The sequence below is a fragment of the Phodopus roborovskii genome, unplaced genomic scaffold (assembly GCF_943737965.1).
Source record: "Phodopus roborovskii unplaced genomic scaffold, PHOROB, whole genome shotgun sequence".
NCBI lineage: Eukaryota > Metazoa > Chordata > Mammalia > Rodentia > Cricetidae > Phodopus > Phodopus roborovskii.
In genome coordinates, this window is record NW_026126418.1 from 43659122 (window position 1) to 43675490 (window position 16369).

Below are 16369 nucleotides of genomic sequence, written 5' to 3' on the forward strand. Positions count from 1 at the left end.
TCTGCCCCCTCCTTGGCTCTCATTCTCATTATGGCTGACCATATTCTAAAATGACACAGACATTGTTTTATGAAATTCTACTTACTGTCTCCTCTAGTTTACCTATTTATAGTCTAACTAAGGAGTGGTCCATTTCGGCAGAAGCTGAGCGACCCTGCACACTTCAGCTGGACAATATTCATGGCATAGCTCACACACCACCAGATATTGCAGTTCCTGAATCAGTTCTAGCTGCCAACAGATGTGAACTCTACCTTTCTGTGCCTTTCAAGGCAAGACAGTGAGGTTGCAAGAGCACAACACAAACAACTGATGTGCCCCTTGAAGGCCTCTTTTCTGCTTCTTCTTCAAGCCAGCATCACAAGCATTTAAAGATTTCGCATCCAGAGATAATTCTTGAGCATTATGGAAAACTTCCCATTCATTTTCATATGGTTCCCCATGCTCATTTCTTTTAGCTCATTGCTGCCCTTTTACCTTTGTCACAAGGGCTGCTAAGGCCATAGCCTGGGAGGATTCTGTTCACCCAGACAAAGGCTGTGTTGTTGCCACTAAAGAGAACTTTAACTAAGTCTCTACCATTCTAAAGTCTAGGGTAAAAACCTTCTGAGCTCAGAGAATTAGAATAGCAATTGGCTAACCTGCTCTCTTTACTGGCATCCTGGAAGCCTCTTTCCGTCCACACCGCCCCAACTAAAAGACCCAGGCTATGCTCCTCTCTGCTACTTCCTGTCAACTAGTTGCTAATCCCACCTCTCTGAGCCCAAGTTAATTTTACTTAATTAACACAAATACAATATATCTTTACATAGTTAAACAAATGCAGTATAAACAAATGTGAAACAAATATTCCACAACAATTGCTTCAGTAAAACCCTCTGAATAATTGGCCCATGTATATATAATTAATTTACAAAAATGAGTGCTGAAGCCAGGCATATATTGTAATCCCAATACTCAAGAGGTTGGAGAAAAATCATGAATTTGAGACCAGTCTGGATTCCAGAGCAAGATCCAGGCTAGTCTGTGATACATAGCAAGACCCTGTCTTAAGTGGATGGATGGATGGATGGATAGATAGATAGATAGATAGATAGATAGATAGATAGATAGATAGATAGATAGGCTAGATAGACAGACAGATGATAGATAGATGACAGACAGACAGACAACCTTGATTACCTTGCCACTGAGTCATTTTGGTGTGTTGGACAATGTGAGCAATGCTTCTATCTTAGTATCCAAAAGCAACTAATAAATAAGACGTGCTTTGTCAGAAAGATCAAATGTCCATCGCTCTTCCTCTTGTACTTCCAACAACAGTCCAGGGATACTTGAGGGGGCTCAGTCTAGAGCCTCTATATTGAGGCCCCAGAACAGAGTGAAGGTGGGGGTGCAGAACAGGCCATAGGCGGATGCAGGAACTCTGTGATGGGCTCATTTACTGGGGTGTTTCTGAACTGAATTAGACAATTTATACAGTGTTCTGCAATTAACTACAAAACTAAGACATTGCCAAGAAGTGTCCTAGAAATGATCTTGTGTCTGATCAAAGCTTGCGATCACTGGAATGGCACAAAATGATGAGCATTTTTAAATGGTGAACAATTAAAATGGATGGACGGAGTCATGTGACTTAGTAATATTAGAAGCACGAGTGAAACTGAGAGAGCTGGAATGAGTGGGAAGCCACTGTACCGCATGACTTTAAGGAACAGACCCACCTACCTTGCTCCCACGGCTAATTGCCATCTTTGTCTGAGTGCTCAAACTTAACATTCTTCCTCCCACCAAGGCCAACCATTTAACTCAGGAAAAATCCTAACCATATATATGTCTCCATATTAGGGAGTCAGTACTACTTGGAAGCATTATGAGCCAAACAAAACCATAATGGGGGCTTTGGGTGTAGCTCAATTGCAAAGGGCTTTGCCAAGCATGCAAAGAGCCTGGGTTCCATCTTCAGCACAGGGAAGGGAGGGAGAGGGAAAGGGGAAGGGGCTCCAAACCACAATTGCTATAGCTGGACTCAATGGCTCTTGTAGTCCCAACTCCCAGGAGGTTGAGGAAGAAGAGTCACAAGTTTGAGGCTAACGTGGGCAACTTAGGAGGTTCCAGGTTAACCGAGTATGGGCTACCATGACTCAGAAGAGGGCTACCATAACTCAGAACAGCAGCAGCAGCAGCAATGAGAAAAGGCCTGGATTACAGAAGGACTAGTAGACCTTCAGTCCTGGCCCAGCTGATCCACTGTTAGTAAATATACTTAAGTCCCTAAGGACCCCAAACAGCTGATGCAAAGGCACACTGAAAAATTCCATGACACTCTAACGCTCCCCACTACTCAGAGGCCCGGCTTCACTGCACCTCGGGCTCTACTCAAGGTCTCTCCTGCACTTTCTCCTTTGATCCTTGGGACAGCCATGAACACTATTCTTGTCCCCACTTCACAGATGAGAAAACTAGATGTGGAAAGATTAAGTGTGTTTCTTAAAATGCATTCGTTATTTATAAATAAGGTGGCTTAGTGGGGAAGCCAGAATTCAAACAAATAGCCAACACTCTATTTTCACCCAACCATCACAGCCATATGAAAGAAATTCTGTGAGCTAGAAGAAAGGGAAGAATGGTAGCCCTTGAATGTGTATTCTGTTTGTATTGTTTTAGTCTTTTCCCCCTTTATGTTCAGTTATGTTTAAGTTGGTTACGTTTTTTGAAATGTAAAATAACAAATCAGTTAAACGTGTAAAGTGGCTATAGCTGCTGACGATTCCAGACAGTAACAACACAAAGTGATGGTGAAGAGGAAAATTCAATCTGGTCAGCAGAGAAAGCAATTCAAGTGGGACAGGGATCTCTTGACATTTAACTAAATCAGATTGTGTCTCTTTCTTTTTCAGGGGTGGGAGAGACATGGAAAATTTTGTTACAAAATCGACACAGTTCTGAGAAACTATGACCAGGCTTCCAATGGTTACTATTGCCCGCCTGCCCTTCTGACTGTTACCAGCAGGTGAGTGTTACCCCGCTGCTTTGCCAGGGACTTTGTAAGGACAAAAACCTGTCAGCAGAGCTTGTCTGCATCTAAAGTTGTGTCCAGTAGGTCATGAAGTATTTTTTTGAGACGAACTGAGATCTGGTGTTATTTCTAACTTGATTTTTAAATGACAAATAGTAAAAGTTAGGGTGGCTTTTACTTTCCAAGAACACTCATAGATTATCAAGCTTTGTTATTATAGGCAGCTATATTTGGGGTTTGTCTTCTGTTGGTAATGAGAAGACAAAGTCATTGAACAGTACTTGAAAAGTGATGGTTAAAAGTTGTGGCTTGTTTGTTTAACAAAAAAAAAAGAACTATAAAGAGTGGAGGGTCAGGAAAATGCTTCTTAGGGGTATTTTGTTTAGACTTAGATTGCTCTGCACAGAGGCGTTTTCCTCACAGTAACAGAGAGATCATACATGTTTACACTATTAAATTTAAATCACACAACAGATGTGTAAAGGGAATGAAACTCTCATAACAAAGGTGCGTCCATATTAATGCCCATTAGAGTGAGGTCTGGGAGACTAGTTGTTCCATGCCTAACACAGCAGCACAGTAGAATTCTTCAGTGGTTCCATGGAAAACTATACCAGCAAAGCGGGCCATTTCTGTGAGCTCAAGGCCATCCCGGTCTACACAGTGAATCCCAGACTAGCCAGAGCTATATTTGATACTCTTTCTCAAAATAAACACACACACACACACACACACACACACACACACACACACACACACACACTGCTCTCCCTGCTTTGGAAGTCCACAGACGTTAATCGTGGCCCTTTCTCCTCTCAGCCTCTTCCTTCCACACAGAACTCAGGAATTCACTCATGCTTGGGAAAACATGACACTCAGAAGAATGGCCCGGCAGCATTTGGTGGCCTGAGTGGCCCTCACTGCCACACAACACACATTTTGCTGGATCTCAGTGCACTTTCTAGTTCTACCTTTCTCCCTCCCAGGCACAGTTTCCAGGCAGAAGCATCCTCTCTCCCCTCAGCTCCCAAATGCTCCAAGAGCAGTCCTCACTAGACATTACAAGAGTGTCCAATGAGACCAGCCTCCTCTGTTAATTATAATTTCATATAGTTTTGCATTAAAAAAGTCTAATTGTTTTGTCTTTTTATTATCTTTGAGGGGTATTTTTCTGTTGAATATTCATTGAGTATCTGTCACTGTAACTAAAATTTCTCCCCTTGGGGAGATGTAAACAAGGTCTACCCCTCTTCCTAAGGTCCAATCACAAATTGAGCCATAATTCTGCTGAAATTCACTCAGGGGAAACCAATGAGCTTATTTAGCTTTCTTGCAAAGCATAGATGATGGGTTATTTACAGGGGCATGAAATGCTCCTTCCCCAGCAGGCCATGCCTGGAAATCCTTTACCCAGCAGGGATGAGGACTTCTAGGTAGCTGCATTGTTGGAGCCTCCTCCCCACTCAGTCTTCACACACCTGTGTACTCGGGCCTCTTCCCAAGGCCACATACAGTGGCACAATTAGACAGTACAGAGCAGTTAGGTGCAGTAGCAGCAGATGAGGGTCTTGTGACCCTCCCCAACCCTCCGTGTGGTTGTAAACAGTCAACACACCCAGCTAGGATAATCCCTTTGCACATAGGACACAGATGAATTCTCAAACATGACAGTAGCCTGGCTTGTAGGACAGTCATGCCCCAACATGCTCACACAGTGTTAATTACTTTTCACACATTATCTGACCATGCCAAAAAAATTATAGTTAAGTCCATGTTTTAATTAGAAAATTACTTATTATTGACTACCAGTTTGGGGAAGGGAACCATATCTAACACTGACATGCTCTTTAAAGAAATAAAGGTAGGTGTAGCTCAGAACTGAAGAGACAGAACACTGCATAAATGAAGCACGTGGAGGGGGAGGAGTAAAGAACACTTGGGTAAAGCCAGAGTAGCCTTACAGAGTGCCGGTGGGTCCCACGCCAGTACAGAACTCTGTTAAAGCACAAATCCCTCCCATTCTACCTTGGGAACTTCCTACAACTGTTACAGAGTTCCAAAATCAAAACGTTTCATTTCCTCCAGCTGGATGCAAGAAGACACTATAAATGTTAGTGACCAGCTGATGCAGAGGCCATGGAGGGGAGCTGCTTACTGGCTTGCTCCTCTGGCTTGTTCAGCCTTTTTCTTTTTCTTTTTTTTTAAATTTATTTGTTTTTACACCTTGACCAGTTTTCCCTCCTGCATCTCCTGCCATCTCCTCCCCCACCTCCCCTCCATGCCCTCCCTCCTCTCCTCCTCTTTTTCTGTTCAGAAGTGGGTAGGCCTCCCATGGGTATCAACAAAACATGGCATATCAAGTTGTGGTAAGCCTAAACACCTCCCTTTGTATTTAGGCTGGGCAAGGCAATCCAATATGAGGAATCAGTTTGCAAGAGCCAGCTAAATCATTAGGAACAGCCCCTGCTCCCATTGTTAGGAGTTCCACAAATAGGCCAAGCTACACAACTGTCCCATGTATGTAGAGGACTTAGGCTCCCTACTTGTTGGTTTAGATTCTGTGTGTTCCTATGAGCCCAAGTTAGTTGATTCTGTGGGTTTCCTGTGCCACCCTTGACCACTCTGGCTCCTACAATCCTTCCCCCTCTTCTGCAGGATTCCCCAAGCTTAGCCTAATGCTTGGCAGTGGGTCTCTGCATCTGTTTCCATCAGTTACTGAATGAAGGTTTTCTCATGACAGCTGAGATAGTCACCAACCTAATCACAGGCGATATATCCACTATTGCTAGGAGTCTTAGCTGGGGTCACCCTTTGTAGATTTGTGAGCGTTTGCCTTGCTTCATGTTTCTACCTGTCCCTGGAGAGACTCCCCTTTCTAGTCCTCTCTTTCAGTGTTCGCACCCTCTACCCACCTGCCAACCCGATCCCTTAAGTTCCCATTCCCCTTCCCAGGGAGATCCATGCACCCTATCCCCCTACCCCACCCCACCCCTGCCTTGGGCCCTCCTTGTTACCTAGCCTTTCTGAATCTGTGGATTGTAGCATGGTTATTACCTTACAGTTAATATCTAATTATGAATGAGTACATACCATGTTTGTCTTTCTGGGTCTGGGTTACCTCACTCAGGATGATTTTTTTTTCTACTTCCATCTATTTGCCTTCAATTCCCTGATGTCATTTATTTTTGCTTTTTAAATTATTTTTTACATTCCAATCCCAGTTCCCTCTCCCCCCTCTCCTCCCACTACCCTACCCCCACCCTACCTTCTATCTGCTCCTCAGAGAGGGTAAGACCTCCTCTAGGAAATCTACTAAGTCTGTCCCATCATCTTGTTGAGGCAGAACCAAGGTGCCTCTCCATCCCCCACACCCCTGTGTCTAGGCTGAGCAAGGTCTCTCTCCACATAGAATGGGCTCCACTGAGTCAGTCTGTGCATTACAGTTAGATCTTCAACCCACTGCCAGTGGCCTCATATATTGTCCCAGCCCCACACCATTGTCACATGTTGACAGCCAGTTATACCAGCACCATTTGTTGAATATGTTTTCTTTTTTCCATTTTATAATTTTAGCTTCTTTGTCAAAAATTAGGTGTTCATAGGTGTGTGGGTTGATATTGGGGTCATTGATTAAATTCCATTGGTCCATCTGTCTGTTTTTGTGCCAATACCAAACTGTTTTTATTACTATAGCTCTATAGTACAGCTTCAAGTCAGGGATGGTGATACCTCTGGAAGTTCCTTTACTGTACAGGATGGTTTTGGCTATCCTGGGTTTTTTGTTCTTGCATTTAAAGTTGGGTATTGTTCTTTCAAGGTCTGTGAAGAATTGTGTTAGGATTTTGATGGGGATTGCATTGAATCTGTAGATTACTTTTGGTAGGATTACCATGTTTTCTATGTTGACCTTACTATCCAAGAGCATGGGAGATCTTTCACTTTTATGGTACCTTCTTTAATTCTTTTCTTCAAAAACTTAAAGTTGTTGTCATACAGGTCTTTTATTTGTTTGGTTAGAGTTGCTCCAAGATATTTTATATTATTTGTGGCTTTGTAAAGGGTAATATTTCTCTGATTTCTTTCTCAGCCTGTTTATCATTTATATATTAAAAGGCTACTTATTTTTGTTGTTGTTAATCTTGTTTCTCATCACATTACTAAAGGTGTTCCCTTGTAGAATTTTTGGGGTCATTTATATAAACTATCATATCATCTGCAAATAGCAAAAGTTTGACTTCTTTCTTTCTAATTTGTATCCCCTTCATCTCCTTTTGTTGTCTTATTGCTCTAGCTAGGACTTCAAGTACAATATTGAAGAGATATGGAGAGAGTGGGCAGCCTTGTCTTGTTCCTGATTTTAGTGGAATTGCTTTGAGTTTCTCTCCTTTTAATTTGATGTTGAAATTGGCTTGCTGTATATTGCTTTTATTATGTAGGTTTGTTGCTTGTATCCCTGATCTCTCCAAGACTTTTATCATGAAGGGATGTTGTATTTTGATAAAGGCTTTTTCAACATCTAATGAGATGATTACATTGGGTTTCTTTGTTTTGTTTTTGTTTTTGTTTTTTTTTTTACACTTTGTTTCTATGGATGATTACATTGATGGATATTTGTATATTGAACCATCCCTGCATCTCTTGCATGAAGCCACTTGGTCATGGTGTATGATCTTTTTGATGTGCTCTTGCTTTTAATTTGCCAGTGTTTTTTGAATATGTGTGTATCAATGTTCATGAGGAAAATTGGTCTGCAATTTACTTTCTTTGTTGAGTCCTTGTGTGGTTTAGATATCAGGAAAACTGTGACCTTATAATAAGAATTTGGCAATGTTCCTTCTGTTTCTATTTTGTGGACTAATTTGAGCTGTACTGGTATTAGCTCTTTTTTGAAAGTCTGGTAGAATTCTGCCCTGAAACCATATGGCCTTGGTTGGAAGAATTTTAATCACTGCTTCTATTTCCTTAAGGGATATAGGTCTGTTCATATTGTTTATCTGATTTTGGTTTAACTTTGATATGTGATATCTATCAAGAAATTTGTTAATTTCTTTTAGATTTTTCAAGTGTGGAGTACAGAGTTTTGAAGTATGACCTAATGATTCTCTGGATTTCCAGTGTCTATTATTATATCATCCTTTTCATTTTTGATTTGGTAAATTTGAATATTCTCTCTCTGTCTTTTAGTTAGTTTAGATAAGGGGTTGTTTATCTTGTTAATTTTCTTAAAGAAACATTTCTTTGATTCATTGATTCTTTGTATTTTTTCTTTGTTTCCATTTTATTGACTTTAGCCTCAGTTTGATTATTTCATGCTGTCTACTCCTCTTGAATGTGTTTGCTTCTTTTTGTTCTAGAGCTTTCAGAATGTGGTGTTAAGTCACAAGTATGAGATCTCTCCAAATTTTTTATCAAGGCACTTAGTGCTATGAAGTTTCCTCTTACCACTGCTTTCCTTTTGTCTCATAAGTTTGGGTATGTTGTGTATTCATTTTCATTGAATTTTAGGGCGTCTTTAATTTCTTTCTTGACCCAGTGGTAATTCAGTTGAGAGTTTTTCAGTTTCCATGAGTTTGTAGGTTTTCTGTAGTTTATGTTGTTGAATCCCAACTTTAACCCATGTTACTCTGATAAGATACAAGGGGTTATTCCATTTTTTTTTTTTTTTTTGTATATGTTAAGACATATACATGTAAGGTTCCATGAGGAGATGAGAAGATTTATTCTTTGGTGTTTGAGTGAAATCTGTATTTATCTGTTAGGTCCATTGTGTGATAACATCTGTTAGTTCCATTATTTCTGTTTAGTTTCTGTCTGGACAACCTATCCGTTGATGAGAGTAGAGTGTTGAAGTCTTCAACTATTAATGTGTGAGGATCAATGTATGATTTAAACTTTAGTAAATTTTCCTTTACAAATGTGTGTGTCCTTGTATTTGGGGCATAGACTTTCAGAATTGAGATGTCATCTTGGTGGATTTGTCCTTTGGTGAATATGAAATGTCCTTATCCATCTCCTTTATTTAATTTTGGTTTGAAGTCTATTTTGTTAAATATTTGGATGGCTATATCAGCTTGCTTCTTTGTCTGTTTGATTGGAAAAATCTTTTCCCAACCCTTTATTCTGAGGTAATGTCTGTCTTTGATGTTGATGTATGTTTCTTATATGCAGCAGAAAGATAGATTCTGTTTTCATATCCACTCTGTTACTCTATGTCTTTTTATTGGTGAATTGAGTCCATTAATATTGAGAGATATTAGTGACCAGTGATTGTTAATTCCTGTTATTTGTTGTTGCTGTTGGTGGTGTGTGTGTGTGTGTGTGTGTGTGTGTGTGTGTGTGTGTGTGTGTGTTTCCCTTCCATGGGTTTTGCTGGTATGGGATTATCTATTGCTTGTGTTTTCATGAGAGCTAACTTCCTTGGGTTTGAGTTTTCCTTCTAGAACCCTCTGTAGCACTGTATTTGTGGATAGATATTGATTAAATTTGACTTTGTCATGAAAAATCTTGCTTTCTCCATCTATGGTGATTGAAAGCTTTGCTGGGTATAATAGTCTGGGCTTGTATCCAAGGTCTCGTAAAGTCTGCAAGAGATTTATCCAGGCTTTTCTGGCTTTTAGACTCTCCATTAAGAAGTCAGATGTAATTCTGATAGGTCTGCTTTTATATGTTATATGTTATATGGCTTTTTTCATTTGCAGCTTTTAATATTCTTTCTTTATTCTGTAGGTTTGGTGTTTTGATTATTATGTGGTGAGATGACTTCTTTTTCTGATTGAGTCTATTTGATGTTCTGTAAGACTCTTGTGTCTTCATAGGCATGTGCTTCTTTAGATTTTCTTCTATGAATTTGTTGAATATATTTTCTGGAACTTTGACCGGGGTTCTTATCATTCTTCTGTTTTTATTATTCTTAGGTTTGGACTTTTTATGGTGTACCAGATTTCCTGAACTTTTTTTTTTATTTAAATTTGAAACAAAGTTGTTTTATATGTCAATCCCAGTTCCCTCACCATCCCACCCTCCTCTATCAGCCCCACCAAACCACAGCCCATTCTTTTTCTGCTCCCAAGGGAGGGTGAAGCCTCAAAGTCTGTCATATCATTTGGGGCAGGACCTAGGTCCTCCCCCATATGTCTAGGCTGAAAAAGTATCCCTCTATGCAGGATGGGCTCCCAAAGTCCATCCTTATACTACGGATAAATACTGATCTATTACCAGAGGCCCAGATATTCCATGACAAAACCAGACTTAAACAATACACATCAACTAATCCAACACTACAAAAAGTTCTGAAAGGAAAACTCCAACCTAAGGAAATTAACAAAACTCGCAAAAACACAGGCAATACATAATCCCACTTTACCAACAGCCAAAAGAAAAAAGGGGGAAATCCACACACAATACCACCACCACCACCAAATCCAAAACAAACAAGAATTAACAATCAAAGGCCATTAATATCCCTCAATATCAATGGTCTTAACTTGCCTGTAAAAAGACACAGGCTAAAAGAATGGATATGAAGACAGAATCCATCCTTCTGCTGCATACAAGAAACACACCTCAACTCCAAAGACAAATGTAGCCTCAAAGTTAAGGGTTGGGAAAAGACTTTCCAATCACATGGACCCAAGAAACAAGCGGGTGTAGCAATACTTATATCTAACAAATTAAACTTTAAACTAAAATCAATCAAACAAGATGAAGAAGGTCATTTGTTACTTATCACAGGAGAGATACATCAAGATGAAGTCTCAATTCTGAACATCTATGACCCAAATACAAAGGCACCCACATTTGAAAAAGAAACATTACTAAAACTCAAATCTCACATAAAACCTCACACACTTATATTGGAAGATTTCAACACCCACTCTCAATACTAGACAGTCCCATAAGACAGAAGCTTGACAAAGATACAAAGGAACTAACAGTAGTTATGACCCAATTGAGTTTAACAGACATTTGTAGACCATTCCATCCAAACATAAAAGAATATACCTTCTTCTCAGTGCCACATGGAACCTTCTCTAAAATCGACCACATATTTGGCAATATATCAAAACTTAATAGGTACAAAAAAATTGGAATAACCCCCTGTATCTTATCAGACCACCATGCTTTAAAGTTAGAAATCAACAACACAAATTGCAGAAACCCTACAAACTCATGGAAATTGAACAATGCACAATTGCACCATTCCTGGGTCAAGGAAGAAATAAAGAAAGAAATTAAAGACTTCCTAGAATTCAATGAGAAGGACTTATAGGACACTTCGAAAGTAGTGGTAAGAGTAAAGTTCATAGCCCTAAGTGCCCACATGAAGAAACTGGAGAATAGTCACACGAAAGAATTAATAACACAATTGAAAGCTCTAGAACAAAAAGAAGCAAACTCACCCCTGCGAAGTAGATGCCAGGAAATAATCAAATTGAGGGCTTAAATCAATAAAGGAACAACTAGGAAAACAATATGAAGAGTCAATGTAACAACTAGTTGTTTCTTCCCGAAAATCAACAAGATAGACAAACCTTTATCCAAACTAACAAAAAAAAAAAAAAAAAAAAAACCACACACACACAGAGAACATGCAAATTAACAAAATCAGAATGAAAAAGGAGACATAACAAGGGACACAGAGGAATCCAGAGAATCTTCAGGTCATACTTTGAAATCTTGTACTAAACAAAATTCAAAAATTTAACAGAAGTGGACAATGTTCTGGATAGATATCACTTACCAAAATTAAATCAAGACCAAATAAGCAATTTAAATAGACCTATAACCCCTAATGAAATTGAAACAGTCATCAAAATCTCCCAACCAAAAAAAAAGCCCAGGGCCAGATGGTTTCAGTGCAGAATTCTACCAGAAATTTAAAAAACAGCTAATACCAATACACCTCAAAGTGTTCCACACAATAGAAGCAGAAGGGTCATTGCCAAACTCTTTTTAACGAGGCTACAATTACCTTGGTACCCAAGCCACACAAAAACACAACTAAGAAAGAGAACTACAGACCAATATCCTTCATGAACACTGATTCAAAAATACTCAATAAAAGACTGCCAAATCAAATCCAAGAACACATCAGAGAAATTATCCACCATGACCAAGCAGGCTTTATCCAAGGGATGCAGAAATGGTTCAACATACGAAAATCCATCAATGTAATTCACCATATAAACAAACTGGAAAAAAAAAAAAAACAAAAAAAAACCCCGCATGATCATTTCACTAGATGCTGAAAAAGACTTTGACAAAAATCCTACTCCCTCCATAGCTCTTCAATATTGTACTTGAAGTGTTGGCTAGAGCAATAAGACAACAAAAGGAGATCAAGGGCATACAAATTGGAAAGGAAAAAGTCAAACTTTCACTGTTTTCAAATGATATGATAGTTTACATAAGTGACCTGAAAAACTCTACCAGGTAACTTTTACAGCTGATAAACACATTCAGCAAAGTGGCAGGATACAAGGTTAACTTAAAAAAAGTCAGTAACTCTACTATATACAGACCATAAATGGGCTGAAAAAAATCAGAGAAATATCACCCTTTAAAATAGCTACAAATAACAAAAAAATATATTGGGTAACACCTTTCAAGCCTTGCACTGTTTGAATTGTTTCTTGCAATTTTTGGTTTGTCTTTTCATCCACTTCTTAAATTTTTTTTTTTTTTTTTTTTTTTGTTGCTTTGTCTTCCATTTCTTTAAGGGATTTTCTGATTTCCTCTTTTAGGGTCTCTATTATCTTCATGAAGTTGTGTTTAGGGTCGTTCTCTTCTACTTCATCTGTGTTGGGATGTTCAGGTCTTGCTGGTGTGGAGTCCCTAGACTCTGGTGGTGTCATATTGATCTTTCTGTTGTTGACTGTGTTCTTATACTTTTGTCTACCCATCCCTTCTTCCAGTGCATACTTGTGGGGTCTCTCCCTATCCTGGTGAGTATGGGACCAAGGTTCTCTTCTGGTGGGTGCAAGCAGGTCCAATACTCTGATGGCTCTCCTCTTCCAGTGGGTGGAGGCAGGACTACGATGTTGGCAGAGTCTGGATAGGCCAGTCCACTGGGATGGTTCCCCCAAGCATGCACAATCCCCAATCATTAGGAAGCTCCTAACAAGGCACCTGAAGGTGGGCTCCTCCCATCAATCCTCCATTTTTTAAGGTTTTTTTTTTTCCAATTCCTCTTTAAGAGCCCCTATCATCTTCATAAAGTTATTTTTAAGGTTGTTGTGTGTGCTTCAGCTGCATTGGAATGTTCAGATTGTGCTGTCATTGGATAACTGGGTTCTGGTGGTGACATATTGCCCTTTCTGTTATTGAATGTGTTCTTATTGGCATTTAGGCATTTAGAGTTTGGATGATTATAGGTCTAGGTGTTGGTTCCTGTGTTTGTCTTTGTTGGATGAGTATTTTGTTTCTTGGGTTCTGCTTCATCTCTGGTCTTCTGCCTAAGTTCCAGGCTGTTATACACCATCCCACCTACCCGACTGGGCAATGGCAGCAAGTTGATCTCAACCCCCTCTCTTACCTATCACAGCATCACGTCTCCAGTCCCACCTCTCCCTAGGGCACATAGCACGCTGTTTTTCTATCTTTCCCATCATATATTCGTTCTTAGTGGTGGTGCTCACCCCCTCCCCAGCCTGTGAGGCCAGAACAGTGCTCCAGCCCTCTTTCTAATAGCACCCAAGACCACCAGCCCAGGGATGGCACTATCCACAAGGTCTAGGCCCTCCCCCATTGATCACTAGTTAAGAAAATGTCCTACAGACTTCCCAGCTTTCAGCCAATCTTCTGGAGGTATTTTCTTAGTTGAGGTTCTCTCATCTCAGATGACTCTAACTTATGTCAGCTTGGCACAAAACCAGCTGGTTCAAGCTATGTAGGCCCGTCCGGGTTACCTTGTGCTAGCATGCCACCAGTCTCCAACGAAGCCTGTAGGACTATGAGAGCAGTAATATGACATCTCTCTCAGTCAGTTAGCACAGGGACTTGCCTCCACAAACAAGGACACACCCAGAGCAGAGTCTCTACCACAAGACTCTCAGGTTGAGGAAAGAGGCCCCCATTTCATTCAGACCTCATCAGGGAAGAAGCTAAGTGGTGATCCATGTTGAAATGTTTTATGAAAGTACTTATCTGAGAAAGCTGGGCACTATAAGGGAGGTCTTCTCAAACCCAGGAGACTTTCTAAGAGGCTTAGGAATCATCTGCTTCCATTACCAATTTCCCATTTGAGTTACAGACCCTCCATCACTCTGAGCACCTAGGCTTGTAGTCAGTTGTTAATTGATTTTCCACTGTCTGCACAATGGAGTGACAGGTTTGATGGGTGCAATTAAAACCACCTGCTGCAAATTACTCATTTCTTTTGTTATGGGGCGACTGCTTCTGATTTAGGACTTCTTAAAGCATTGTGGAATAGGAAGGGGAAGAAAAAAGACCCTCCTTTCTGAGTAACAGATTTTGATGTACTGGATTATTGTTTAAAAACAAAACAAAACAAAAAACAAAAACCTCTTCCAGTCTGGCTACGTGGCTTCCAGACAGTGGGATTAAAAAAACTGAATTACAATGACACCACAGAATACTGTCCATACACTCAATAGCTAAATGGATGACCCATGAATCAATCAGCCATGAAAAGCTTTGTACAAAATAATGCAAGTGATACTTGATTTTTGTAAATTTGCCCAAAAAGATATAGAATTCCATATCACTCGGTGTCCTGTTTTAAAAGCCATTTGCTCCTAAACATAATTTGAATTAACATGAAAAATATTCATGAAAGAAGATATACGATTGCCACCACTTTAAGTGAACATCAGTGGCCTTAAATGCATTCTCTCTGGAACATGGTTCTTCTTCCCATACAGAAATACTTCCCATTCTCCACCCACTCCCAGCTCCTGATGAACAGTTTTCTGCTTTTGCTCTCTAGAAGTTGGACTATTCAAGGTACCGGATGTAACTAGGACCATCTTCTATCTGTGTTGCTTGCTGCACATGGCTCCTTTCACTTAGCACAGTGCCTTCAAGTTTTATTAACATTGATTTATTCCTAAGTATCTCATTCTTTTTGGTGTTAATGTTAGATTTCTACCCTGAAACTTTGTGGAATGCTTTTGAAAATCATAGAATCTCTTCTTCACTTAATTCACTCCATGTAACATACTATCCTGCTCTCTTGGTTCAAAGGAAAACATAAAACTATGTATACACAATGAGCTTCATTTCTTTCATTTCTTAAATCTTGGCAACATTTGATTTAATACCAGTAAATTCAAACAAAATGTCCAGGTGACACACAACTCTGAACTGTTCTCCTGTAAATAATTCTAAAACATGGAGTAGAAAAATCTTAGAAATGTTACTGTCTATGGCTGTTTGAATGAGAATGGTTCCTATAGGCCAATGTAGTTGAATGTTTCTTTTGCAGCTGGTGGAGCTATTTGGATAGGATGGGGAGGTGTGACCTTGTTGGAGGAGGTGTGTCACTGAAAGTGAGCTTTGAGGTTTCAATAGCCCACTCCATTACCCCCCCCCATCTATCATGAGCCAGATATAAGCTCTCAGCTACTATTCTAGCACCATGCCTGTCTGCTGCTATGCTCCCCAGCACTCAGGAGGCAGAGTCAGACAGATCTCTGTGAACTCAAGCCACCCTGGTCTCTAGAACTACTCCCAGGACAGACAGTGAGGGCTGTTACACAGAAACCTTATCTCTAAATAAATAAATGAATGAATAAATAAAATTGCTTTATTGCTAACTGGAAGCAGATGTTCAAGAGCTTGTCCCAGATCACACACTGTTATCCAGCCTTAGAAGGACATACTTGGTTTAGAACAATGACACACTTGCCGAATTATTTTACTAATGGTACCATCTTGTAAATTAGACGAAGGAAACCTGAATGTTGACTTTTGATTTAAAGACATTAATGTTTGAATATTATAAGCACTCCATAAAAATAGACTTGACAAATCAAAAGGTTTCTGTTGTCTCAAACAATAATGGAGATAAAATAGCAAACCAGAGTGGACTAAAGAAATCTATAACCAACAGGTTACAAAAGCACTGTTGTCATGAGTAATGACACCCAAGACCAAGTTTACCAACAGTGATTTCCTGCTATTGATAAAGTAATGGAAGAACCAGCCACCGCCTTGGATTTAGCAACAACATCATAACTAGATATCTCGGGCTTGTAGCGCAGCAATTCTAGGTAGCAGAAGGCATCAGTAAAACAGATCTTCCACTGTGACAGCACAAGCCAATAGAGAATAAGGAAAATTACCATAGCATCTACACAATACTTAGCTTTACATACCCTCCCTCAGAAA

At 39.8% G+C, this 16369-nt stretch overlaps 1 protein-coding gene across 1 annotated transcript in view; it reads left to right on the forward strand.

The window, feature by feature from the left end:
* Pla2r1 (phospholipase A2 receptor 1) overlaps positions 1–16369 on the forward strand; it is a 113489-nt gene that overhangs the window by 47506 nt on the left and 49614 nt on the right. Inside the window, exon 10 of the mRNA XM_051184602.1 lies at positions 2901–3013. Within this exon, the coding sequence (XP_051040559.1) occupies positions 2901–3013 (113 nt within the window). The remainder of the gene's footprint in view (positions 1–2900; positions 3014–16369) is intronic.